Genomic DNA, 27584 nt, shown 5'->3' on the forward strand with positions numbered 1-27584 from the left:
TACACTATATAAAGGAAACACAGTTTGTACTGTTCTAACAAGTTTGAAATTCAATATTTGGTATGACCACATTTATCCTTTTCTTCTAATTTCTTTAAATATTCTTCTGGAATATTTCTCTAGGTTCCTTGCAGGACATTTAAAGCTCTTCTTTGGATGTTGACTGTTTTCTTTTTCCAGTCTCTGTCAAGATGATCCCACATTTGTTCAATAATGTCAAGGTGCGGGTTACAAAGCTGCCTCCTAACTCAGAGCAAGCAGACGGTTCAGTCACACGAGTAGGACATGAGCCTCCTTCCATCTATAAAAAACACTTCGGTGGCTGCCTGATGATTGCATTTCATTTAACAACTGCAGTCTGACTTGGACTGCGTGCAATTACTCTCAGACAAATTTTTGAAGTTTTGAAAATAATTGCTGTCTTATTTCTGAATGCAGACAGATTACCAACATGTCGCCATCAGTCTGAATGGCCCTTTGTCAAGCTGGCTGCCAGCTGGTTGTATTCTGGTTGTATTCCTTTAGAACGGAAAGACTGCTGAGCGAAAATTTAATAAATTAGTTAAATATGAATTAGACCGCAAAAGAAATGTGAGCTTTGATGATTTATCACAATATCAACATTTCACGCAATTGCCAACTTGACCTCATTCAACTTGTTCGCCGACGGACTCCTACATATGGCAACATTTGTTTTTTTGTTAGTGTTGGTGTGTTTGACTGTCTCATTTTACATTTTTAAAATAAAAAATGTAAAATGAATTAAAACATTTTAATTAAATAAAACAGATATTGAAAAAGTTTAACTTTGAAGACATAATTTATATGTTACTGCAATACTTTGCAAACTGCAAAATACTGTATTATAAGTGAAGTATCATGGGGTGTCTGGTGATTCCCACCCTGCTGAATATAGCCATGTACGCATGTAACCGTAATTCTACTTAATAAACTGAGAACAACTACTCTACTCTAATACATCTCTCTAAAAGAATCACAAGATGATTAACAGGACTGGAAAGTAGAAAACTGCTATAATCTGTACTTACAATGTGCTAAAAAATATAAGAGTGGATACAAACAAGGGTCATCTCAACCAAGAAGTGCAGCAAAGGGCGAACACTGACAACAAATTGTCCTTCTCTTAGTCAGTGGGTGCACAGTGTGCTGCTAAAAATGATTTTGCATACTCTGGATGTTCCACTTCCGAGGAAGAGAAAGGCAAGTCAGATGTCAGTAGTAGCAAAGGTCTAACAAACATAGCGCTCAGGACTTGACCAACAATCATCAACGCACTCAAGAAACAGAATTTTAACTTTATTTTATTTTCATATATTGTAATGGTACAAAAGGAGAGCCTGAACATTAGGCAAAGTTCAGTTGTCCATTGTTACAGACGTCCCACTTAAAAAGCCAGTGTTCAGTCCACTTGGCAACAATTAGTAAAAGGCCTTGTGATACAGACAGTGCTGAGTGAAACAAGTCCGTCCATCCAACTTTTAGTTTACATTTAACGTGATCGCTGCTTAGGTTTAAAAGCGTTCCTTCCAGTATCAACGCACACATGGTTTCAAATGAAATGGATGGAAATGAACCATTTTCCCTGATCCACAGGCATCAGAATACAGAGATGAATTGTACAGAGCAAATACAATCATGATTTATGTTCCATACACAGGCAGAAATATAATGCAACCACGGCAGTTTAAGAAAAATCTAGGGCGATGAAAAGGAAATGAAACTGTCTGGAAATGTACAATCTTGGGAAATATTAACAGATGATATACTGATGTACACAATGCCCACACTGGAGGGTGAGCTCACCTCCATTTACAGTAAGTCAAGATTGTCGAGTCGTTTCTGCTCAGTTGTGAAGTCCTGTTTTGTTTATTCAAAAACAGCAGTGTCCAAAGGGAAACCAGCAGCAATATGAATGATGATTATGAGCAAGAATAAACTGACCAGTCACGCTGCTTCACACAAACATTGCTTAAGTGATACATAATTTAGAAACACACAAAAGGAATTGGGAAAAGCTGGAAAATAACAAAAAAGAAGAAGAACAAAAACAAGAAAAGCTTTTATACGCACTGACTTAATGTGTTTGGGTGAAAATGAGCTGAGACTATATCTGAAACTGCTAGAGTTTTCTTGTAACCAAGGAGCACGTATGAGTCATCAAAACTTCCTCCTTTTGGTTTCGTGGGAATGTCTGACTGACCTTTTCCTCGGACCTTCACCTGATTCACTAACAGAAAAGGGAGTGGGCTGAAAATTAGACGCATGACTCAGAGGGACATGACGGTGAAGGACTGTAGAGCCGAGTCACAGCTCAAAGGACAGAACAAAAATGACCAAGGCAACTCGTCACCATAATATTTGTGCGTATGTGTCCAAACATACGCACGCAAAACAAACAAACCCCCAGATAAAAACATATTCATGAGAATTTTGACAAAGTAGTGTGAGAGAGTGTGAATGAGCACCATCCATCTTCGCGAGTTATACTGACTATACAGGCTCTACTAGGAAATAATTTAGGTTTTTATATATGTCTGAACTCCCAGAACTAATGATGTGACCCACATGTTAAGGCTAAAATTTTATAACAAAAAATGTGCGTACAGTTGTTATCCTTGGGCTCAAATCAAGCAACCAGGGCTTTGTAAATCTAAAGTCTGCCATTAAAACACAACAATATTATTGCCCGATATTAGCTAATCGCCAATGTATCGGTATTGGCATTTACAACAGTGTTGCTGATAAATGAAAACTTTAAAAAAAGAAGAGACAGGAGAAACATCCTTCAACCATGTCATGAGTGTTGATGTTGCATAGATTGTCCACCGGAGGGCAGTCTGCAACTTCCCTTTCATCAACGCGTGTTTGGAACGACGCAAACACAACAGCCGCCTGATCCCAGCAGAGCGGAGGTGAATAAATAACGACGCATAAAATACATCAGGAGAATTTGTTTATGTTTAGTGCGTTTGAAAGAGAAAAGAAAAATATTGGAGTATTGGCTTTTTAAGTCACCAAATATCGGTATTAATATCAGCCGGGCCCTGTCTGCCATTAGTACCACTGTACACTGCTTAAGTGCTGTGTGCAAACAGAAAGCTTTACAGACAACCTAAAGTTGACTAAGGCCAGTTATTAGTGCTTTGAAAGTGACACTTTCCTGGAATAAAAACCTTAATTAGCAATAACAGGAACGCTACGTATTGGCAACAATGAAGAACAACATGATACATTGTTTTTAAAAAATAATAACAATCAATAATCAGACTAGATGGGCTAACTCAGAGTAAACTGCCAGTTATAGCCCAACATCATACACATTTCTATGTTACTATATTATTTACTTGCCTATTTTTGCGGATTGATTGGCAGGCCGGCAGGCCAACAGTCCCTATCCGCATACTTGGCACTGCTCACGTTTATCCCACAGTATGCAAGCAATTCAATTTAAGCATTCAATCCTTTCCAGGAAAGCTGAGATTTCCTGTGGATGAATCTGTTTCTCTGGCATTATTGCCTTTTTGCTTCCATCTGCAATCTCTGTTGCAATGTTAGCACTAGTTGCTCGTCAGCTCACATAAAGCTAAAGCTCCTATTTGTGCCTTTTAATACTGCATGGGAGCGCTTTACTAGTTCCCCCTACAAGGACATTTGGATTCAGTCAAGGCCTCAGTAAACAAAATATACCGTGAACAAAGGTATAATTGTATCATTAGAGTTAACCTTCCTTTAAAAAGCTTGAATCAAAAGAGAAAAACAGCAGGTAGGAAGAATACGGTACACATGAAACAAACACATTAAATATTTCAGCTATACATTTTACAGCACAAGAAATAAAAAACGAGCCAAGATTGTGATGTTTGCAATCATTCCTGGGGTATAAAGCTTGTAAAATCTAAGGCCATATTAGCTGCAAGAGATGCTTGGCTGGGGTGAACATGGCAGAATTAGTCCAAATGATGCTATTAAATCCAAAGGCCTTAATAAGGAAAGTGTTTCAAGCAAACCACGCATGTTACATTAATTTGGTCCATAGATGGTGGGAATCACATATTGCATGTTCGTTTTCTCTCTCCCTCTCTCTGCAAATGTTTCCCTTCTGTTGTCTGATCTAAATGTTTCTCCACTCTTCCATTTCCTGTTTGTCCTCATCTGTCACTTAGATAAACAGATTACATATAAGTGTCTGCTTTTGAAGCTTGACTCAACTCTTCTCAAACAGGAAGTATCTAAACTTTCCATTATCACATCTGAAGTTCATTTCCTTTGGGAGTCCCACACATGTAAAGCTTGACTAAAGCTTCATAAATCATATGGCGCATTAAAAAAAAGGAATAAAGAAAAGAAGTACCTTCATTCTTGTTCATTTTTTAAGTGTATTATCTACTCGATGTGTGATTAGCAGTATCTATGCTCCATATATTTTAACTAAAAAACCCAAAACAAAACAAAACCAAAAGAAATCCGCTGTGACTTGTAATGCAAGGACAGCTAACCTCACATAATTACATGTAATTACAACATAGCAAAGAAAATAACAATAATATGGGTATAGCTTTGACAATTTCTTTTTAAAATAAATGCAAAACCAAAACTACACGTCTATTGTGCATAACATTGCATTCCAATATTCACAATAAAACAGCCCTTCTCACAGGCCCAAACATAATGCTAATGTATGGTACAATTTAAAAGTACACCAAAATAAATTCTTGGCCTTTTCCCAACACATTACAAGGTGTCATATTAAATCTGATAAAGTAACACACTCAAAAAAAAGTATAATGCTCGTTGAAACAGAAAGATTCAAAGAAAGAAGATGGATTTGTCCACCATAACTTCCCATGCAGTTAACAAACAGCCTGCCTCACAGACTGATGTTATAGTTTAACAACTGCAGGGTATTTAGACATTGAACTGTAGAGTGTGTTCCCATTTGTTTCCACTGAATATTTGACAGCTTTGTTTCTTTGAAGTTCATCTTCTGAGCTAAGGCCTAAGCTGTGAGATCACCCGTGAGATGATTTGCTAATCTTCATCAAGTCATTTTGTCTACGTAAAAAAAATGCCTCAGAGTAAGTCGAGCATAAAGAAAGCCAGAAGGAAAAACAACACGGCGAAGCTTCATGCCTCAACACATCGGCTATCAGTTGCGCTGTCATTTGTTCGATTACATCTGCTAGCACAGTGAGGCACGCTGCACCTCATCTGCAGATATAACCGTATAAAACTCAAAGGTGATTTTCAGTCTCGAGGCCAGAGAACGTCAGGCTAACACTATTCTGTGCATATTTCCTGTTGATAGTAAAGTAGTGATAATCAGCACATTTAGATCACTGGCAAGGTTGAATCGTGCAAGTTTAAATAAACGGGTTTGCTTTGGACAGTTCCTATTGTGGCATGCATACTCAACATCACCTGGATGAAACACTGAAAGGCCACAATACCAAACCACCTTTCATCGCCAAGCTAGGTTATGAGATTATTCCACTGGCAGGCATGAGACAATTCCAAAAGCCATCACTTTCCTGTGCCTGTTGGGCCAGAACTGCTGCATCTCCTTCAAAGTTTCACAAAATTTCATTGCTTCTTCATTCCTCTGATCAAACTTCTCTCCTCTGCAGCTGTCCACAGTGGTTCGGCTCAGGCTTGTTCCTTATCGGCCCTCCACAGCTGCTCTTTCACTTCTGAGGGAAGCGTGTTGAACAGGTCCTCCTCCACCACCAGGCTGCTCTTCTTCAACAGTCGGCACTCTCCGAGCTCCACCGGAAGACACTCCAGACGGTTCCCTCGCAGCTCCAGCTGAGTCAGCCCGGTCAGTTCCCCAAAACGTGACGGTAGAGTCTGCAAGCAGTTGTTCCCCAGATTCAGAGTACGAAGTTTCTTACACTGGAACAGCTCTGGGGGCAACGTCTCAATCTGAAATGGAGAGGAAAGGAGGAGGTTGCAGTTACCCTGGCCTGCTGAGGCAGTTACTAAGCAAAACATGTTTCACATAATAAGCAGCTCAGTTGTAGATCACATTAATTTCAGATGCTAACCAATTAAAACTACGACAAACAGGCAGGATCACAGGAACAAAATCAAAACTAGGTTAAATCTAGGCCTGCAGTTATATATGGGTGAACACGGTGCAGGCCAGTATCGACTTTGGTGACTGCTATGAGCAGATCCAACATTTACTATAGCAACTTAAAGACGGTTAATAACGAGATAAAAGACTTTTAAACAGCTGGGTTATTTTAATTATGATAACCATAAAATAAAGCATCTGTATTGGCGACAGACAAGCAATCTCTTGCTGCCACCTCCAAAACAGCATTGAGTTAAATGTGACTTGATTGGTTCAAATGTTTTGCCAGGTTTGGTTAATTTCAGCTGTTCTTGGATGCCGGCTCTGAGAGTTGAGTATCACACCAGTAAACAGAATCTAGGCATCATTTTAGATTACTTGTAAACTTTTGTTAAAGCCTTATTACACAATTCTACTAAATATAACTACTGTGTGCATTTTTAACCAGCTTAGTTTAGGTAGCTGGAGTGCTGGCTATTAACAAAGAAATTTTTCCTATTACTCAGGATCAACCGAGCAGAGCACAGCTGATGTTTAGACAGCTGATGTTTTATTCAAATCTTACCCTGATACTACATTCATGTGTTTGACCAATCAATGTATGCAACCAGGTCTTTCGAAGCTTAGCTAAAAAAAACATTCCCACGTCCCATGGGTTTTGCACTCAACAATAAAGCTACGGGTTGACAGAACAATTTTACATCTAATTACGAATTTTACGCAGGATGCCCTTCCTGACACCACCCCATAAAGAGGCTAGTCTCCATTCTGAATTGACCCAGCGATTTACACTATGGAGCAAACACCCAATACTACGTAAAACTGGAATTTAATCTGACTCAAATGTGATATTTAGAACAATAAAATAACAGTGGGTTTGCGATGTAACCACCAGAACGTGATACAGGCAAAGAATTTCACAATTTGTGCATGTCTGCTAAAGACTTAAAGGTTTGAACAAATTTAGGACTTGAGTTTACTTTGTGTACCATGAACCTCTGTTTGAAAACAACAATGCAGTCACACTCTGTTAAAAACTTCTAAACATTAAAAACCTTTTTTTTTTATTTGGATAGATAATGTGCTGGAAGTTTAAAGAGGATTTTAAGGAAAAGAGGCCCCGAGAGCCCAAAACATCAAAAGGACCCCATTTAATGGAGCTATTTGTAGCCGCACACAAACCTGCTGGAAGCTATTTTCAGCATGCAAGCGCAGTAGAAAGTCTAGTAAAACAGCAGTAATAATAACCTTTACTGAAAAACACATGATGCTGTATGCATGCTCAGTGTTCAAAACAGTATTATCAGGAGAATTCACCAAGTGTTTCTTTAAATTCTCACAGTAAACAAATGTGAATGAAATGCCCCAAAGCAAATAACTGAGTTAAAGCTTAAATGATCTCCTTCATCAGAAACCACAGGCTTCAATCCAACTGTGAATTTTTAGCATGATTGAACATGTTAATGAAAAATAACCAAGTTTATGATAATCTGCCACCTTAACACAGTGAGGGAGGCTAGTTTTGTGGAGAAAAGTGACACATTATACAAATAATACCATATACACTTTGTAATAAATACATAGCAATGACACATTTTGGTCCGCTTGGAGTTCACTTGGATTTTTTTGTGTGTGAAAAGAAGCCAAACCACAGGAAAAAGCTACAAGTTTACAAATTCATCAACTAATTTAGACCAGCGTAAACAAACTATAAAAGCGCCCTTAGACAAAGACTTGGACAGCTGTCAATATACCTGGGTGGTCCACCTAAGTAAAGTCTTTGTATGGGAAGCACTACATTCCTACTGTTATCTTCAAAGGCATAATTCTACACCAAGAACATGTAGATATTTATAATGGCTGACCTCCGTCAACAACTTATCGGGTTTTTAAGCGAACCTTACTGACATCTATGAGAAAGATAAAGGGGTGGAAACATGACTGCAGAATGAGAGAACTTGATAACTTTTACTACACTTTGAATCACCTTGTTGTTGAATTGTGCTATACAAATAAACTTGCCTTGCCTTACAATGAATAATTTAAGAAATTCTTCGCTACTCACCCTGTTTGCTGTCACTGCAAAATACTGCAGGTTCTGGAGGAAGCCCACATCTGGGTGGATGCTGGTCAGATTGTTGTGGCTCAGGTCTAAGAAGCGCAACTTGCGGCAGAAGAAAAGCTGGCTGGGGATCCTCTCTATCTTGTTCCTATTCAAATAGAGCCTTTCCAGGTTGGTGAGTGTTCCGATCTGAATGGGGATATAGGCAATCTGGTTGTACCACAGCTTCAGGCACACGAGGCGGTGCAGGTGCTGGAAGCTGATGATCTCCTCTATCGTCTTCAGATTGTTGTCCTTCAGGTCGATTTCCTGCAGGTTGTGCAAGCTAAAGATGGAGTGCGGAATACGTTCGAGATCGCAACGAATGAGCTCCAGCTCAGTCAGGTTGACCATTTTCTTCAGGCTGTTGAGCACCATTAGTTTGGTGCCCTCATTGTTGATGGAGAGCTTCTGAAGGTGCACACCCACATCCGTTACCACCTGGGGAAGCTTAGTGAGGTTGCTCTTAAGCCGTAGCACTTTGAGACTTTTGAGCTCTCGGAGCCCATCGATGACAATGTAACGATTATTCTCAGCACTCAGGTTCCCGGTTAAATGCAGCTCTCTGAGATTCTTCAGGCTGTAGATCCACAATGGGATCTCCTTGATATCAGTGAACTTAATGTGGAGGGACTTCAGATTCTCTCTTAGAAAGGCCAGAGCTGGAGCCTCAATTTTAGCCGGGGTGTGATAGAGCCACATTTCTTTTAGGTTGGAAAGCTGGGCGATGATTGGAGGGATAGTAACATCTGGAATAAGTTCCAGCTTGAGCACCTCTAGTTCAATCAGATCAAACACCGTGTCTGGAATCCCGCTGAGCATGAAGAGGTGCAGCTCCAGCTTCTCCTGGGAGTTCTTGGTGATACGCTGCCGTAGCTTCTCCAGTGTCCACTCATTGTTCAGGTTGAGTTGCCTCAGCTTGTTTTCACTCACCTCTGACAGAAACACAGCGAAGCGCTTGGAGTAAAGAGGGTCATACTGATCTATCATGTGCAGCATGAAGGCAAAGTCGTTCTTTACATCTGGGATGTCACTGTAACTGCTTTCCTCACGGATTGCTTCAAAGGAGTATCGTTTCAGGGAGCGGCTGAGCATCCAACAAAGAGTGTACATGCAGATGAGTCCATAAACCACCACCAGGGAGATGTAGAAACAGGCCAAAATCCTGAAAAGAGTTGCTAACGGATGGGCGCAATGGAACGAGCTGTACCCGGTTAGATTCTGAATATTCTCTGTGCACAGCACATTGAAGCTGATGTGTTTTACATAGTGGGCTGTGTAGCCAAATATCAGTATAAACTTTATTACCTTGATAATGGTCTGACGTATGTAAAGGCGGTACACTATATCACCCTCCTCTACATGTATTCTGAACTTTTTAACCTTTTCAAAAAGGGCCTTGGCCTGCTCCCCTTCCTTTTTATCTAAAACTCCAGTTTCAGAGCGATCAACAATTCCTTGTTCAATTCTGGTCTTTGTTCGTTGGAGCATGGGCACACTGGCCTCAACATCCTCGCTCACGCTTGAGGCCTTCTTGTCCATCGAACCGTTCATTTTCCCCACAGGCTTGGGGTCGCTCTCCTCCACCACGGTCTCAGACAAAGCTCTCGTTGTCCACGGGGAGTCGAAGCACTTGAGGAGGATGGAGACAAAATGCTCCACTTTAGAACTTGTGCGGGGGAACTTAAACCAGAAGTTGCTGCAGGCCAGGAAGATTAGAGTGTGGAGTAGCACCAGATAGGGGAAATATTTGGCAAACCAGTGTAGTTTTTTCTCATAGCAGACTGCGTCTACATAGTTATACTGATGTCGGTCAAGGTCATACTGAATGCCTTTGGGTTCCGGTGCGTAGTGGGTGGTCAGATTCGGCATGGGCATGACTTCGCACGAGTCATTAACGACCCACTTGCAAGGCAAGCAGATCATCTTGTCCTGTGTGACCTGCAGCGTCCCGCCGAACACCGCAATCATCAGCATGACGATTGAGATGTAGTCTGTGAAAACGTCCCACCATGGCTTCAGGATGCGGTACGCTGGCTGGGTGTCAGCAAAGTATCGGAGCTCTGTGACGGGAATCATGATGGTTTATCTAAAAAAGCAGAGACAACAGAGGATTAGTTCATGACATGTTAGGTTAAACTGTGTTTTGAAAACCTTAATGCTTTGGGGCAAAACTTTGTATAAATTACACTCAAAATATTATTCCTGCCTGTTGGCAGCTGACTGTGGCAGCTGGTTGTGAATATTTTAAGCTTTTTCCTTATGAAATCCAGTTGAATAGCTGTTTTTCTTTGATAGCTTCTATGCCAGTTTCTGGGATTAAGCCAACCATTGTTTTCATTAGGAATTAATCCTCTAATTATTTCGTCATTCATTATTTCTAAAATGCCATGAAATAGTGAAGAATGTCCACTATGGTGTCCTGAAAGAATACATTTACAAATTACACTCCAAAACTATGACAGTCAATTTACAAATACATAAACCAGAGAGAGTCTGATGGTGCACTGGAGAAGCAAATGTTTGGATGTCTTGTTTTTTTGCATGAAATATGATTCAAATTATTAAACCATCTATACAGTGGAAACCCATATTCCCAACAGCAATCAAACATATTTGCCACAATGTGTCTTGGAGAATATCACAGCACTGAAAATAGTACTAAATGGATACCATAATAGCATCACCATTTCATATAGCAGGATAAACACAATCCTTTCATTTTACACTGCACAATTGGAAGGAAGCTTGCTTTAGTCTTGCCTTCTTGCTCTTATGTTATGTCAATAATTAATAAATGCCACACACACAAATAGCACTAACTTACAATTTGCCTTTTATCCTGATGTAGCCCAACACGCACCTATGAGCAAAGAAGTGGAGGTTACCAGACTAGAAACACACAAAACACGATAGTTCTGATAGCTATTTGTCCTACAACTAAACAAAAGATCCTCTGAGCATCTTGCATGGGACACAGCACATTGCAGAGGCAATAGCAGCACAGACCCCGAAGCAGGCATGTTCATACAGACTCGGTGTCTCCACCTGTACTGCTACGTAGCCCTTTCTCAGAATGAATACGTTTTAACATGTTACTCCTTACAGAAAGGGCCACGAAGGAATGTATTCTCCCAAGAAGCTATGTAAAATCCTGCAAAACCAACAAATTTCCTGATTGTTTTCCCCCAAAAAGTGAACAATCCAAACAAGCAGGAATACTTAAATTAAAATCAAGAAAAACAACTTGAAAATGGATGCTAAACCCATTACTGAACACAAAGCTGCTGCTGGTCCCACGAAAACACAAATCCCCCAAAGTGAAAAACTCCTGAGGCTTGAGTATGTGTGTAAAAACCACAATCAGGCATCTTTTTCAAACAGTAAATAACAATAGACTGAACAATAAAAAAATAGAGCAGTCAAAGCAGCTTTTTTTCACAATTCAAGATGTTTTAAAGGATCATATTAGCCCAAGTATAACCTCCTACACAGAAATACAGTTTCATGTGGACACAAATCTGATAGTAGAAGAAGAAACAAATCAACTGTAATAGTACTACTTATTTTTCTTCTTATAACAGTAAGGAAGAATCAAAAACAACAAAAACTGCATCTCCCTGTTTGTTCAACCACCCCCTACCTTATGAAAGAAGATAGCTGCGCAAGTCCTCACAAAAACGCATTGTTTTTTATCCAGTTCAAACCAGAATGGCAGCGGAGTCGCTGTTGGCCTCCTTCGTTAGGCTTCTGCTTTGCTTTAACACAGAAATTACAGCACACTGAGACCCCAACAGCTGCCACAATACCCTTAACTGTAACCAGTCAGATGGTGTTATTCCACAACAGGCTATCTTTGACTCCAATGCAGTGTACACTTCCCTGTACCACAACAGATTCATGACAAACCCAAAAGCATTTGACATGCTCAACTTTAAAATGTGACAGATGGAAATTCTGGTTTTGCAATACAGTGAAACTGCTGCATATTTTCACTTTCGTGTCTTGAAGTCATTGGTGTGTCGCTTAGATCACAAGTTTGCCACAATAAGCTCATATAAACTCCAAGTTCCATGTAACATAAACTAATTGCCAAGATCTTCCAAGAATTTCACACCAGGCTCTGAAATAACCCTAACAATAATAATGGATGATCCGGTGAGGTCACAATGTACCACTAATATCTTTAATTCAAAAGAACATCCGAGGTTTGTTTCACTTCATCCTGGCACAGGAAAATAAACACCAGTCTGCAAGCAGCTTACCTTGAACCACACTACACTTCTCCAAAATCATCCCTCTAATAATTTCAACCAAGGACTTCTCTGAGGAACTAAGGACTTCCTGTCACTATCCCTGGTGTAAAATAAAAAAGGTCAAGACAGGATAATATAGTGACTGTGTTCTTTCTTGTTTGCTATGTTACCGCAGTACATTTCTCCTGATTTTCTTTCTCAAACAGAGATGCCTTTGTGCAGGCGAAGTGCAGGTGAACCTGACCACCGAAACAGCCAGTGTATTACAGAGCCAGAAATAATTTCCCTCAAGGACACTAGTGTCCATTTGGTTTGTCACAAAAACAAATGGACATGCCTCTTTTGCAGTATATAATGGACTTTCCTTTAAAATAACCCCGAGCAACCCCAAGTAGCTTTAAGTGATATCTGACAGCTAATCTCCAAAAACTAAATGAACTCCAGTGAGGGGAAAAAAAACCCTTCCTGTGGGGCTTAAACTCAAAATCCCACAGGAATAAGTCGCAGGTTCGTATGGGTGCCACTCCCTACTGCTCCTTAGTATAGATTTTTGGTGGTAGGCATACTTTAATACCAACAACTTTCCAAAGACCTTAAAAAAATAAAGGACTGAAGGACTTTCTAAGGACTTAAGGTCATCATCAATGTACACATGCAGGACAAGAGTGTGCGTAGTGCAAAGATCAGAGCACAGCATGTAATCGTGAAAGAGATGAGAAAAACCCCAAAATGATAACAAAATAAAAAGAAAAGGAAAAAGAAAAACGTGCTATAATCTTTGTTATGTGTCCATGATGAGAAAACACTGAACAAGATGGTGTTAACGATGGACAGCATGTCTCCAATGTGATTTGAACCCCACTGAATGTGCACATGACACCTTTGGGAGAAACTTTTAGTAGACAGAAGAGACAAAGTTGAACTTGTTGGCAAAGATAAACAACATACTTTGAGGGAAAAGGGCACTCTATACTAAGGCCAAAAGCTCAACTCAACTAGGCTGGATATTTAAAAGCTGATATGATTTTTGAATATTCAAATAGTAATTAAAAAATGAGATACTTTATGCCTTAATAATTCCTTGGTTTTTTTTACTGGCATTTGCAAGGATATAATACACTACTATCACCCAAAAGGGATGGTAATGCACATGCAAAGCCAAATACAGTGAGAGCTGTCAAAAACCTTCAAATAGAACTTAAAAAATAATGCAGCAAAGCTAGCATATCACAAGTCTGCCACAACTATACAACAGTCATCAGAGAGGAGTATGTTGGAAGGATGTCTTTGTAGAATATTATATTTGATTAGAAATGCCTGTTAATCCAAACCTTGAAGCAGGGTGGAGGTAGCATTATGGGTTGGAGCTGTTTTACAAGTTCAGAAGACTTTCCAATCGAAAACACTGAATTTAATTTTTGTGTTTAATTCAGCAGTCTACGAGCAGAAGATTTTGAAAGGCTGGGTCATACAACAGGACACTGATTCAAAACATATAAAAAAAATACAGATAAGCCCATGTCTCAAGCCACCACGAATTTCTTTAAATGTTGCTTCCAAGGAGCCAGACTTTATTGTAACTGTTTAAAGTGGTTATGAGCAACAATTCTCCAGGCTTTCTGAACGTTTTTCAAAACCTTTTTCTTAACTAACTGGCTGCTTTTTGATTGATTGAGTATCTGAGTATTTTTAGAGAAATTATTTTCATTTATTTGTTTATTTACTTCACTTAACACTGACAAGCATAAACAAGACACCTAACTCAAGGGATGAACGAGTGTTGTGTCTTAGCAACAAACTCATTTTAAATTGCATCTTTCGACAGTTCGTTACTATTTTTGCTCCAAGTTGATTGCCAAATAGCCATTAGCTAAAAACTTGGCATACGTCAGCATGAAGAAATTGCACAAGTGGAGGACAAAAGAAGAAGTTTCAGGCATAAAAATAATTTTGCAGTATACGAAAATGAAAAAAAAAATGCAGCAAAGAAGCCATTTTTAAGGAAGGGAAACAGGGAGAAAAAGCTGAGGTAGATATGAGCTCAGCTAAAAATCAGCGACAGCTGGTCTTATAGAGTGATGAATTTGAAGCTTTGGGGTCAAAGTGTCATAGGAGGAGGTCAGGAGAGAGGTACAACTGGGAGTATGTACAGCCAAAACACGGTGGAGGCTCAGTCATGGTTTGGGGTTGCATTTCAACAAGGGGTGTTGGGAATCTTATCAAAACTAATGGAATTATGAAAGCACAAAAGTGCCCCTAGATTTTGATCCACGATGCAATACCAGCAAACATCCTAGAAGAGCTTTGCATGTAATTCCAGAAGAACTATTCCTGAAGACTACCCATAGAAATTACAAGAAAGCTACCTGTGAGATATCAGGTAGTGTTGAAGAACAAAGGTAGACATACCTTTGTTAGAAGGGGTGGCTTCTAAGATCATTAGAAGCCACCCCTAAAGAAATGAGGTGTGGTACAACACTTGCACAGTAATGACATCTCACTCATGACTGTGTCTTTCCAGTTAAGATTATGACGGCCTATTAGCGTAACTTAGCAGAAGACCACATCACAACTAATTAATTCTGGTTAATTTCTTGCAACTGTACACATGTGGACAGAAAGATGGACAGATACCAGTGCTGCCAGCACTTATTGCAGGCAGGAAGTTTTATTACATTCACTTAGATTGATACACGCTATAAACTCCTCTGTGTTTGAAACATCTCTCAATATTCCCTTGGCAACTACTTCACAAATTTCCATTTAAGTGCCGCAAACATTTATAGGACCTCCAAAGCAACAGAGAGCATCACTTTACTAACGTCTTCTACGCCCTGTTATCACGTACCATACAGCAGAGATGACTAAGGAACAGCGTGTTTTGGATCCCTTCATCAGTTCACAGTTGTTGAAAGTATTACACCCAGATCTCAGGGTTGTGTCAACGGCATCCAGTCCAGGCTTGTTGCTCCAAATGTGCTGGAGTTGAATATCAATTTTAAGTGACAAAAATCAGCTTTTTTCCACCATATTTTGACACTGTGTGGTACAAATAATGTATCATTTGAAGATAATGAGGTGAGAAATCATATATGAAAAGACTAAATGGTAAATGGCCTGTATTTGTATAGCGCTTTCCTAGTCCTTAAGGACCCCAAAGCGCTTTACACACTCAGTCATCCACCCATTCACACACTGGTGATGGCAAGCTACATTGTAGCCACAGCTGCCCTGGGGCGCACTGACAGAGGCGAGGCTGCCACCGGGCCCTCTGACCACAACCAGTAGGCAACGGGTGAAGCATCTTGCCCAAGGACACAACGACCGAGACTGTCCAAGTCAGGGCTCGAACCTTCCGATTACAAGGCGAACTCCCAACTCTTGAGCCACGATTGCTCCGACTAATCCTACCTTGGTCTGATTCTAGCTTTTCAAAGGAGGATCCTTGCACTTAACAATTTTTCCAGCACTTCCCAGCACTATGTGGCAATAACTACATAACTATGTGATCTGGATCCAGCAAGTCAAAGACATTGATTAGTTTCCCGTTATTATTTTTCCATTTTAGCTAATACTTAGTAAATCCTGATAAAAGTCTACATAAGGCTGTTAGGGGGCAGTTGAGTTGCTAGTCTACATCAGCACTACATATCAGCAGTGACAGTGTTTTCTAAAGCCACAATCCACTCACACTTTATAAAGAGGTCCTTGACCACAAAACTGTTGCCTAGAACGCGGAAAAGAAAATGAAAAGAAAAGAAATTCAGGCCAAAAACTTGAGATCGTTCTTCACAGCCCATTTGTACAAAGCAGAATTATCACAGCTTCCGATCTCAGCCCATCTGCCCAGCCCTGGGGCATCAAATCAAGGGATGGAGAGGACAAGGTCTAACAACTGCTGACTCACAAAGAATGTACACCAGTGATGTCATGCTCTCACACATGTTCACAGTAATGAGAGGTCTGAGACATAAACCGTTTAAAACTACTTTATAAAGACATATCCTGATCTTATAAATTAATCATTCTAACCATATTTGTGTGCCTAGCCTGCCAATGGCAATATTACTACAGCAATGCGATAAAATCATAAGAGCTCTTACATGTATTTTGTGACTCTGTAGTAATAAAAATGAGAAGAAGAACAGCTCCTTATGAACTTAATATCCGAGAAACATCGAGTTACAAAACAGAGCTCTCCTGTTTTCCACTGCATGCACATGCTTTGCGGCTGCTGATGGGAAAACTTCCGTGTTTTAATCTGATGTTTATAGCTTCAGTGTTTTATCAGCAAAAAACTGTTTGCGCTAAAAATCCCAGAACACCTCGCCTGGCCTTTAGCTATGGACAAAAATGCATTTAAGCAGGACCGAGAATATTTCATTAGCTTAAAAAAAATCAATCCGAGGCGGTAACACAGTCGGATAAAATTACATGTAATCCAACCCCCCCAGAGCGACCTTTAGTTAGGTGGTCCTCTCCACAGCAAGAGTCAGCAGAGCAGGGACGGGAAACGATGTCTCATGTCGGTGCTCAGTTAGCAGTCTGCGGCAGCTAACTGGTTATATACCAAACACCCTGAAAAATAACAAAAGACCCACCTGTTTTGCTAAAGCTGGTGTCTCTCGCCTCCTCCGCACTCTGGTGAAACATTTCTCAAACAGGCTTCAGAAGCTGAGGCAGCTCGGACATCAGGCCGGAGCCCCGTTATGCTGCTACGGTAGAAGAAACCCGCAAGAAGGCTAGAGCGGTGCGGGACCGTCGGCTCCCACAAAGAGCTCTGTCCGAGCAGGGACGGGGGAAAGTACGAAATTATACAGTTTTTCAAAATAAAAGCACAACCCTCTCATCTCACTCTCGCTCTGTCTCTCTCACTTCTGTTTCCCCCTATTTTCTTTTAGCTTTCCTTTTTAAGTTTTATTAAATTAGATAAATAGGTTAGTTATATATCTACTCCCAGTCGGTCGCGGCAGATGGCTGCCCCTTCTGAGACTGTTTCTGCTGGAGGTTTCTTCCTGTCAAAAGGTTTCTTCCCACACTTACCTTACAGTATAAAGTCTGTGAGACAAATGTTGTGATTTGGGGTTATATAAATAAAATTGAATTGAAAAATTGAATTGAATTGAATAGAATAGAAATAAAATTAAATACAACGGAATTGAACTGAACTGAACTACAGCCCTCTTTAAACTTAAGTGGGCCAGTGAAAGTCTGCATTTCTGTAAGTGTAAAGAATTGTAATTACACACTTAACATATCTTAAGATAATAATAAAAAGTGCAATTCATCTTTTCGTTTTTCTACATGATAAAGAAGGGCTCCTTTGGTACATAAAAAAACGCTGTCAGTCCATTTGTTTGGGCTTGTAAATTGTAGGAAATAAATGTGTAAAATTACACATTGCTCATTGGTCAGAATGTCCTGTAATTATAAAAGAGAAGGGTTTTGCTAATTGACAAACAAAACACAACTGTATAAGTTATAAATGTGTTAAAAAAATGTAAACAGTGAAAAAATTCAAATCAATACTTTACGCGATCTAACCCCCCCCCCCCCCCCTTTTTTTTTTTTTTTTTTTTTACATTTACAGTAACATTAAGGGTTTAAAAATAGCAACAACAATAAAAAAATCACACTCATCTTCATTCACCAGCAATTTCTTCTTTCGGCTCTTCCACAAATCTCTGCAGTGATTGCACGGTGGAACTGTGCATACATTTTTAATAACTACCCCACATACAGCATCTAATTTCATTGGTACACTTGCACATGAATTTATGGTAGTTTAGGTAGGTCATTCCAAAAATTTTAGATGAACTTGTCACATTTCTTCAATTTTTAAGCTGACTGGGCTGCTTGTGTCTGTTCATCCACATCCCAGATTGACTTTGGGGCACCTCAAGTCTAAATATTATCGGAAATGTGCTCAACCTCATTCCAAGCATTATATATTCACTTCAGAACAGATGCAAAAAGCCTTCAAATCAAACTTTAGATGGAACTGTTCCCACTGAATAATACATGTTTGCCTAAAGTGAGGGCTTATGAATAAGGTATGAATCCTCCCTGTAATGATCATTTGTGCAGAATATCATATAGTACAGTCCATAACATGTTAATAAACAAACAGCATTTAGAGATAATATATTTTAAGGTGTAAATACTTGCTGTGAAAAGGTATTTGCCCCCTTTCTGATTTGTTAGGGGTTTTTTTTTTTTGCATATTTGTCAGGCTTATATTTCAGATCATCAAATAAATTTTAATATCAGACAAAGATAACTTGAGACAATACAAAATCCAATTTTTGAATGGCTTTGTATCCATTTCCAGACTGAAAATGACTTTCTCAGCTGCCCTTGAGTTTCTTTAGGTCGTGGCATAACGTGTTGGGTTTTGAGATTATTTAGCCTACTTCACTTTGTCAGACAATTACTATTAAGCGATTTTTTGATTCAACAGGTCTGGCAGTAATCAGGCCTAGGTGAAGTTAGTGAAACTGAACTTAGCTTGTGACAAATGTGACAAGTATGAAATAAGAAATTTTCACAGCACTAAAACCTTCTAGTTTAGAAATGTGTTTATTTAGTTCATCTGTATCACAAGTCATACAAGTGAGCCCTGTGCTTGCTCTGTCACAGTAACAAAGAACTATAACACCCAGAAACTGCACATGGACCCATCACAGAGACAGTGTGCCACAGAGTTCCACTTTTAAGACATCCATACCTTTCCCTTAACCCACACAGCTCAGTGCATTTGTCATTTGTGCTTATTGCCATTCAATTAACCTCCACAGGCCTGCAGCAGCCTTGGCCACAACCTACTGGAACATTGTAAAAGGTTTTGTTATACATTGTGTCCTTACCGCTTCAATTCCCACTAAAGCCTTGGGAAACAATGAGGTGATGAAAAGTGTCTGTGAACTACTCAGTTAATGCTAATAATATGATATATGATTCTGGATTTGTGAAACAATGGCCATCCCAGAGGTGCAAAATCTGAATCTGAGACATTCAAGACTGTATTGACCCTCATGTGAGTGACTCCACAGAAATGCCTGACCTCTCCAGATATTCAATGCAATTCAAACTTTATTTTTTCTGTCATAAATGAAAAACAACCTTTGCTGTGGAGGGCTTTGTGGTAGGTTTTTGGCAGGTTTAGCTCCTTAGCCAGAGAAGCTGAACTTTGTTAGAATTTCCTTCAGTGTATGCAAACAGAATTTGAACCTGCTAGGTGGTCCAGCTTGGGGTAGTTTGAATAAATAGACATCTGAGATGTTTATTATATAGTAATGCATCGTGCTCATGAAATCGGCAGCTACAGTAAAGCATACTAACACGGGACTAACACAGCAGGAAAAGAATCAGTATTTGTTTATACTGACTGATGAAGGTCTATCAGGAAGTAAGGTGTGGACATAGACCATATCACAAATTCATTGTGTTTCAGAAGTGTTACTTATATTTACAGCTCATTTCTGCAGGGCAACCTGCTTGTGACAAATAAAGCTTGATGATACTGATACTGATACTCATTTACAGCTGTTTAATGTTCAATGTTTTTAATGCATATGCATCTTAATATTTGATTATTTTAAACTAACATCTTGTTTATAGTAAATACTTCTTTATGTCTCCTCCTTGCAGGTTGAGGTGTGGATGTCCATATGTCCCAGTCTCACAATATGACCACAATATCTGTAGGACACCAACTGCTGGATTGAGTGATTATAATTCCGTGGTCAAAGGTCAAGGTCATTGTAAGCAAAAACTGCAACATGCTACATGAGCGTGGAAATGCATGTGTTTAAATGTTAAAGGTGGATGTGATGTAGTTACTAAAATCCATGTTTCTCAGGTTATCTTGGTTAAAGGAAAGAAGAGCTATTAAAGGCATTTATCAACAAATTGATATGATGAAAGAAAGAAAGATAGGAAAACTAAAATGTTCAGTTTATGTTTACATACTTGTTTACTATTGGACTGTTTGTCTGTGCTGCTGAATTGGCTATTTAAATCTTCATTTTATCAGAGAACACAATGTTGGATAGCTGTGGAGTTATTTTTCTGTCAAAAGTCAGAAATGAAATTATTTTCTCAAATTGATAGAAAAATAATTCCATAGATCACTTGTATCTTTAGTTTAACATTTTGGTTCAAATTCAATTAACGAAATTCTTGGGATATGTGAATTTTTTTGCTTAAAGATTTACAGAACTTCAAGTAAATGGTAGAGAAGATAAACTATAAAAATATGGAGTTATCCGTAATGGGGTTTATGGAAAGACAATAAAATAGACACGTTTCTTCCTGTTAAAGAGAAGTTTTTCCTTCCCACGGTCCTTAACGTAAAAAGGGCCTCGCTGTTGTGATTTGTTGATAAATAATAAAACTGAGTTAACTTGAACTGAATTAGCATAATAGTTACACAAAAATACCTGTAGATGACCAGGTTGTGAACATTGTTGTCAGCTTATTATTGTAAATAAAAAACAAAGAAACACACTAAACACATCTCAAACATAACTGAGATGTCTCCAAAAGAATTTCACGTTACGGCTTTCATTTAGAAATATGCTGGCCTTTGTAGGAAAAATAAATCATTTTATTCATTTTATTTTGAAAATGTAGGTGCGTGATGTCATCAGAGTGCGACAACATCCACGTTGATAAGTCATTAGCAATTTCATCTGCGACTGAAAAGGGACTTTTACCGTTTGAATACAGCCGTGAAAATGTTGTTTTTACAGAAGTGTCTGACACTCAGTTATTCTTCGAGCACTGCGCGAGCGGTCAGCCGCTCTCTTTGGTCTCACCGTAACCGTTCAGTTTTGCGCAGACTCTGTGCTGTGGCTCACTGTCCAACCACAGCCGGGACAGGCGGGACAGTGCTGCTCTCTTCACAGGACAACATAGGTTTTCGTCTTCTGTCACCCGCTTACAGGTGCACACCTCGTTTCGGTAGTTACCGAGGACTCTCAATTTCACGGAATGTCAGCAGTGAGGCATTGGGACAGATTCAGTCAACACACTATCACCTCGTTTACACGTGCAAGGTAGCGCACGCACACTGTGTTGAGGTAGTTTTTGTTTACTTTTTCTTTTAAAGTCATGTATATGACACGCAGACTGTGTCCTGTTCGCAGGTTTGCTCCACCAGATCCATGCAGAAGATCTCTAAGCTGGCTTACCACAAAGGTGTCGTCATAGTCACGTGTTCAGGATGCAAGAATCACCACATCATAGCCGATAACCTCAAATGGTTCACCGACTTGGAAGGGAAAAGGTTGGTAGTGCCGTGGACTCCTCACTGATTCAAAACAACATCCCGAGGGTGTATTGGGTCCTTTAATCTGGCAGTATTTGCGGTTCATGTGATTAGAGCGTCTGATCTAATAATAAAACAATGCTAAGCATCCCAGAATAATTTTGAAGCAGTCTTCTCTGCTGCAAGAAGGAGGGGATGATTTAACTTAGCCTTAAACATGAATGAAATTCTTGATGTTTTTTGCCCAACAGTGTACAGTACAAAGTCTCTGTAGGGTAATTTTAACGTTTTTAATATTAAGTTATTTTCTTGTGTGCAGTAAAGATTTTTTTTTGGTACAGACAAATATATATAAGATTCCATACAAAGTGAGTGTAAAATAATAATTAAAAACAAATCAGTCGAAAAGATTTAGTTTTCTCCCTGGAGTGGCTCTGTTGTGTAGTGGTTAAATATTTTGCCTTACATGTATAAGATACTGGAAGACAGACAAACAGAGCCTCAGAGTGGCTCTGTTGGTGGAGGGAAGGGCATCCAGCACAAAATCTGTGCCAAATCAATGTGGATCCGTCCGCTGTAGGAACCACTTGAGAAGCATCCATCTACTAGTATCTACTATTCCTTGGAGTTACTGTATATAGAGCCAGTACCTGACAATCATTTGTCTGCCTGAAAAAGCACCATGAATCAGCATTAACTGCATGACTGTATCGCCTTATATTACTTTAGTGGTATGTATAAACACCAATATAATTGTAAAACTATTAGATTAACCTGGTGAGTTTATTAGTCAGTAATTAGTAATGTCTGATTTATTTATTTATTTTTTTACTTTTAATACCGACTCTTACGTGTTGTTTAACATAACAGCAACATCATAAAATATTATCTGCGACGTGTCTGAATCGCAGCAGGTAATTGATATCTCTGTTTCAGCCAACGACTGCTGCTGCAGTATATTTCAGTATAATTTTCAGTGTTGGTCTTTTGCTTCAGAAACATTGAGGAAATCCTCGCTGCCAAAGGAGAGACAGTGAAGAGGGTTGAAGGAGGTGCTGCTCTGGAGATAGTGATGGATCAGTCCACAGAAGACAAGCCACAGTGTGCTGAAGACACAGAGGAGTCTAGCAGTGATCCAGAAAAACGATAACGCTCTGCTTGTACTGTAATGTTTATACTGTAAAATTGCTATATTTAATTTATTAATAAAATCGCATTTTTTGAAATTTCTTTGATTTTTTCATCGTGCATTTTGATCATTTTAGTGTACATGATAAGCTTTCAAAAGAAGGTGCTGGAAGTATAAATCCAACAACTAACTGTAGTTGAAGCAAGAATAGTTTTTAATTAAATAATAAAATAACTATCTCGAACTGTATGTAATGTGTGTATAGGAAAACATCGAAGTTATTATTATTTTTGTTGTTGTTGTTATTTATTTTAAAAAAAAACATTATTGCGCTCCAAATGACCCTGTGGGCGTTCCGTTGGGAACGACTAATCTCGCGACATCTCGTACAGTAAACGTGTAAACATATATGACAAGTAGTTCTCAGCTAAGCTAGCTATATTTTGCAGTCTATAGAATTGACTGCAATGGACACTGCAGGAGCCCAGGACGAGGCGGACAGGCCCCGCCATCGGCCTTTCCTGATCGGTGTCAGCGGAGGAACGGCCAGCGGCAAGGTCCGTCATGTTTAGGGCTTGTATGTGATTTAGCATCCCGGCTAGCTTTGCGTACTCTGCTATTGGCGCCAATATTAGCGTTTATCAACCTGACAAAAACAAATGTCACACTCACTTACCCGGGAAATACGTATGTTGATCATAATTACATGTCTGCTGTGTTCATTTTATACTATATTTGTGACCTGGTGGCCCAAGACTTGTCCAGCTAACTAGCCGCTGTAATGAAACTGTCAGTTCTTTATAGACCTGGAGTCAGCTAATAAATACCGAGGTCACTGATACAACGTTTCACTTCAGACTGTTGCTCTGGACATCAACTAAAACAGAATTTAATATTGTGCTTTAATACAATCAAAGGCATTACCGACAACAAAAGTCGATTTTTATTTATTTATTTACAGTCGACCGTCTGTGCAAAGATCATGGAGCTCCTGGGTCAGAACAAGGTGGACCACCGCCAGAGGAAGGTGGCAATTATAAGCCAGGACTGCTTCTACAGGGTCCTGACTCCAGATCAAAAAGCCAAAGCGATCAAAGGCCAGTACAACTTCGATCACCCAGGTAGGCTCATGCTACAAGTAGGATTTTTTCCCCTCTGCCAAATCTGATCACGACAGACCCAGTCGGTGTATTTGTAAGATCACTCTAATAGAGGTATAGGAGAGTTAAAAATCTACCTGTATTGTAAAATAGCATGCATATATATTTTGTTATGCTGTTTTAAGGGTGTTGTTAATTATAAAAGACATCCAGATATTGTTACTGGATGATCTAACATCTGTAGTAAATATAAAAGTCCTGTGGAGGAAAAAAAAAAGTAAAAAACAATCAGGAGCAAAAAACCACAGAAACAGAAAATTCAAAGTCTGACATGTTGAATTGCAATGCTTAGATTTTATTTAGAGTTTGGGATTGCTATTTCTGAGCAGGTGACAATATATGGGCTGGAAGCAGTGCTTTAGTTAAGTACACTTGTGTTAACACGTGTGGGTTTAGTGGGTAATGCTGAACATGGGCTCTGTGAAATTATGCTCCTTACATGCCTCATATTATGTACTTCACATATTTATTGATTTAATCATGTTTTTGCTGTTTTATACAGTGAATTAGACACATAAGGCTAGTCCTTCAGTGTTTCGGTTTAATGTCTTTCAGAGGCATTTGATAATGAGTTAATGTACCAAACGTTGAAGGATATCGTGGAGGGGAGGGTAGTCGAAGTGCCAACATATGACTTTGTCACCCATTCCAGGTAGGAAGGAAGCTCTTTGTGGTTCTAAGCCCTGATATTCTTTATAAAAAAATAAAGTCCTCTGTCCTCACCTCATTTATTGTGTTTATAGGCAGGAAGAGAGGATCACAGTTTACCCAGCGGATGTAGTCCTCTTTGAGGGGATCCTCGTTTTCTACCCACAGAAAGTGCGCGACATGTTTCACATGAAGCTGTTTGTGGACACAGATTCAGACGTCAGACTGTCTCGCAGAGGTATCGGTGACTCCCTTACACATGTGAAAACCAAACCAAAAATTTATGTTATTAAAATTTTTTTTTTTTTTATGTTTCTTAAGATTTCAAAACTTTCAAAATAACATGAACAAAATAACTTTCATTTACCAGTCTTTGTTGATTTTCTATTAATTTCTAAGTTTAAGATGTCAAACTGTGCTATTTGTTGGGATTATTGTGGTTTGGTAACAATACGATGATCTAATCCATAAAAAGCTTTATCATCAGAGGCCAAAAATAGAAAACTTGCCAGCAGAACTAAGGGGGCTCATTTTGTTGGCTGACTGGCCAAGTCAGGCCCAAATGTGTATTTGGCTGAGCATTCAACCCTTACATCAGAATCAATTAGCTGAAAAGCTGGCATATCTTGCTGTGGTGCAGTGAACAGTATTTGAAAGTCATGTCCTAAAGAAATGGGGCGAAAAGATCCAACAAAAGCCTGACACAGGATCTGGCCCTTCAATAGATCTGTCACTGAAGCTTCATCAGAAATGGTCTCAGTGGAAGGGTGGCTGTCAAGAAGCCGTTGTTAAGGAGGGGAAACGGGAAGAAAAAGGCTGAGGTATACCAAATAACAGAAAAACTACACTGTAAATCAGTGGCAACAGGTCTTAAGGCGTGATGAATCTGAATTTCTAAATTTTAGGTTTAGATGGCTGTCTATATACAGAGGAGGTCAGGAGAGCGTTTAGTCATCTGCCCATCACAGCGGAGGCTCTGTCATGGTTTAAGGCTGCATTTCGACCAGTGGCTTTGGGGATCTTGTCAAAATTAGGAATTATGAACACAGAAAGTTGCAGTCAGAAGTTGATTGAACATACAGAACCATCTGGAAAATGTGTGATATAAAGCAGCTTGAGTTTTTATCATGACGATGATCTCAAACAAACTATTAATGCAGCAAAAACACAGATGGATTAAAAAACAATCATACAATGGAACATTATAGGTCATGGATTGGCCTCCCCAGTGTCCTGATCTGGACATTACTGAAGCATTGTGGGATCCTCCTGACAGAGAGCAGAACAAAAGGCAGCCAACACCCAAAGAAGCCTGGAGCACTATTCCTGCAGGCTACTTACAGAAATGACAAGAGCGAGACCTGTGTTCATCAGAGCTAATATTCCAAATCACTAGAACTCAATTTTTCTTTATATACGGGTATTTCCATGCAAGTTTGAATCAATTACTGTACCCATTTCCTATTTTTTTTCTAGCAAAATATAAAGAAACTGAGGATGACTCACAAATTTTGTACCATAGTAATATTAATAGATATTACAGACAGTGAAATGAAGAGAACACAAATATGGGAAAGTCCAGTTGTTCTTGATGGCATCATCACTTGTCTTTGGGATTCAGTTTTTGGTCTAATCTTTATATGCTGCGTCACATTTTTACAGTTGATATTACTTCATATCCTACTTTTTTCTTTTTTTTTTCTCCTCCTGTAGTTCTGCGAGACATGAGCAGAGGGAGAGATCTCGAGCAGATTCTCAGTCAGTATACAACATTTGTGAAGCCAGCTTTTGAAGAGTTTTGTTTGCCTGTAAGTGTGGTGGTCAGCCCCGATTATGCGCTTATTTGTTCAGCATCTTATTCTGTTAAGCAGACACACATTACATTTGTTTCTAAAGACATTTTGTTCTTCCCAGACTAAGAAGTATGCAGATGTCATCATTCCAAGAGGAGTCGACAATATGGGTGAGTGCTTTTTCCTTAAGAAAATAAATACATTTCAGCATTTTCTTGCTCTCTGTAGAGTAAAAAAAAAACAGAAAAACCCCCAACTCGTTTTTTTCTGATTTCCATCAGTGGCCATTAACCTCATTGTGCAGCACATCCAAGATATTTTAAACGGCGAAATCTGCAAATGGCAGCGTGGATCCGTGAACGGCCAAGCACGTGCTCTTAAACGGGTCCTGTCTGAGCAAGGTGACCTACAGAACGGATCCGCTAACGCCCCAGGAAAGAGGGTCCTCCTGGAGCCCAGCAGTCGGCCTCACTGAGACTGTATAGATTTGAATCGATTGGCTTTGAGCTTTAATCGCTGCTACAGATTGTATTTAATTTTTTTTTTTCTAAATGTGAAGTGTGTTGGACACGCTCTGCATTATTTTAAAATATTACCCATAATCACATGTTGCAGGGATTTAGTGCTGCAACGTCTTTCCCATTTAACTGCAGTTATTGGTGCATTAACAGACTCTTGAATATGTTTTTTGTTTTTAAACAAGCAGTCTTCCATGATGCTTTAATTTGTTTTTGTTTTTTTTCTTTCAGTGTCAAGTCCAGTCATGTGACCTGTGTCTGAGACTGGAGGTCTTATAATTGAGGGTAGGAAGTGTTTCTGTACAGTAGATGCTGACCTATAGTCATGCTTTTGCACTTGGAGTGACCCTACTGTTAAACTGAGTCATGCTTCTTTATTGCTTTCAGATTAATATATTGAAATGATAATGCAGATGTCTTGTACGTTTCTCTTTTAAATCAAGTCAGAGCCAGATGTGTTGCACCTAGTTTCATATCGAGCACATCCTTAATTATTTAATAATGGATCTATGCCTTAATTTGTTTACTTCCACTCGTTATTTGTGTACAACAATAAACGGAAACTGTTAAACTTTATTCAAGTGTCAGTCGATTTGAGAAAAGGAGGGTGGGGT

The 27584-nt window shown here is 39.3% G+C and overlaps 3 protein-coding genes across 4 annotated transcripts; 2 read left to right on the forward strand and 1 right to left on the reverse strand.

The window, feature by feature from the left end:
- Window positions 1–1306: 1306 nt before the first annotated feature.
- On the reverse strand, window positions 1307–17234 carry lrrc8aa (leucine rich repeat containing 8 VRAC subunit Aa). 2 transcript variants are annotated; one of them, XM_004549782.3, is made up of 4 exons: window positions 17053–17234; window positions 11023–11058; window positions 8160–10284; window positions 1307–5940 (listed from the first exon to the last, which is right to left on the reverse strand). In XM_004549782.3, exons 3-4 carry the CDS (start codon window positions 10272–10274, stop codon window positions 5665–5667), a joined length of 2391 nt encoding a protein of 796 aa, XP_004549839.1. In that variant the 5' UTR covers window positions 10275–10284; window positions 11023–11058; window positions 17053–17234; the 3' UTR covers window positions 1307–5664. The 2 variants fall into 2 exon arrangements, with proteins under 2 accessions (XP_004549839.1, XP_004549838.1); XM_004549781.3 differs by lacking the exon at window positions 11023–11058.
- Window positions 17235–21112: 3878 nt separating this feature from the next.
- dnlz (DNL-type zinc finger) lies at window positions 21113–22948 on the forward strand. Its single transcript, XM_004549783.3, has 3 exons — window positions 21113–21510; window positions 21601–21740; window positions 22719–22948. The coding sequence occupies exons 1-3, from the start codon at window positions 21190–21192 to the stop codon at window positions 22870–22872; spliced, it is 615 nt and encodes a 204-aa protein (XP_004549840.2). The 5' UTR covers window positions 21113–21189; the 3' UTR covers window positions 22873–22948.
- Window positions 22949–23228: 280 nt separating this feature from the next.
- uck1 (uridine-cytidine kinase 1) lies at window positions 23229–27546 on the forward strand. The gene is made up of 7 exons (XM_004549790.3): window positions 23229–23408; window positions 23813–23972; window positions 24567–24663; window positions 24755–24897; window positions 26373–26467; window positions 26574–26622; window positions 26734–27546. Exons 1-7 carry the CDS (start codon window positions 23319–23321, stop codon window positions 26925–26927), a joined length of 828 nt encoding a protein of 275 aa, XP_004549847.1. The 5' UTR covers window positions 23229–23318; the 3' UTR covers window positions 26928–27546.
- Window positions 27547–27584: the final 38 nt, after the last annotated feature.

The sequence above is a fragment of the Maylandia zebra genome, linkage group LG7 (genome assembly GCF_041146795.1).
Source record: "Maylandia zebra isolate NMK-2024a linkage group LG7, Mzebra_GT3a, whole genome shotgun sequence".
NCBI classification, from domain to species: domain Eukaryota; kingdom Metazoa; phylum Chordata; class Actinopteri; order Cichliformes; family Cichlidae; genus Maylandia; species Maylandia zebra.

Coding starts and splice junctions, on each gene's coding strand:
- lrrc8aa (XM_004549781.3), bottom strand. CDS start 10,274: ATGATTCCCGTCACAGAGCTCCGATACTTTGCTGACACCCAGCCAGCG. Junction 5,941..8,159: donor TTGCAGTGACAGCAAACAGG/GTGAGTAGCGAA, acceptor TCTCCATTTCAG/ATTGAGACGTTGCCCCCAGA.
- dnlz (XM_004549783.3), top strand. CDS start 21,190: ATGTTGTTTTTACAGAAGTGTCTGACACTCAGTTATTCTTCGAGCACT. Junction 21,511..21,600: donor ACCTCGTTTACACGTGCAAG/GTAGCGCACGCA, acceptor TCCTGTTCGCAG/GTTTGCTCCACCAGATCCAT. Junction 21,741..22,718: donor ACCGACTTGGAAGGGAAAAG/GTTGGTAGTGCC, acceptor CTTTTGCTTCAG/AAACATTGAGGAAATCCTCG.
- uck1 (XM_004549790.3), top strand. CDS start 23,319: ATGGACACTGCAGGAGCCCAGGACGAGGCGGACAGGCCCCGCCATCGG. Junction 26,468..26,573: donor TTGAAGAGTTTTGTTTGCCT/GTAAGTGTGGTG, acceptor TGTTCTTCCCAG/ACTAAGAAGTATGCAGATGT. Junction 26,623..26,733: donor AAGAGGAGTCGACAATATGG/GTGAGTGCTTTT, acceptor GATTTCCATCAG/TGGCCATTAACCTCATTGTG.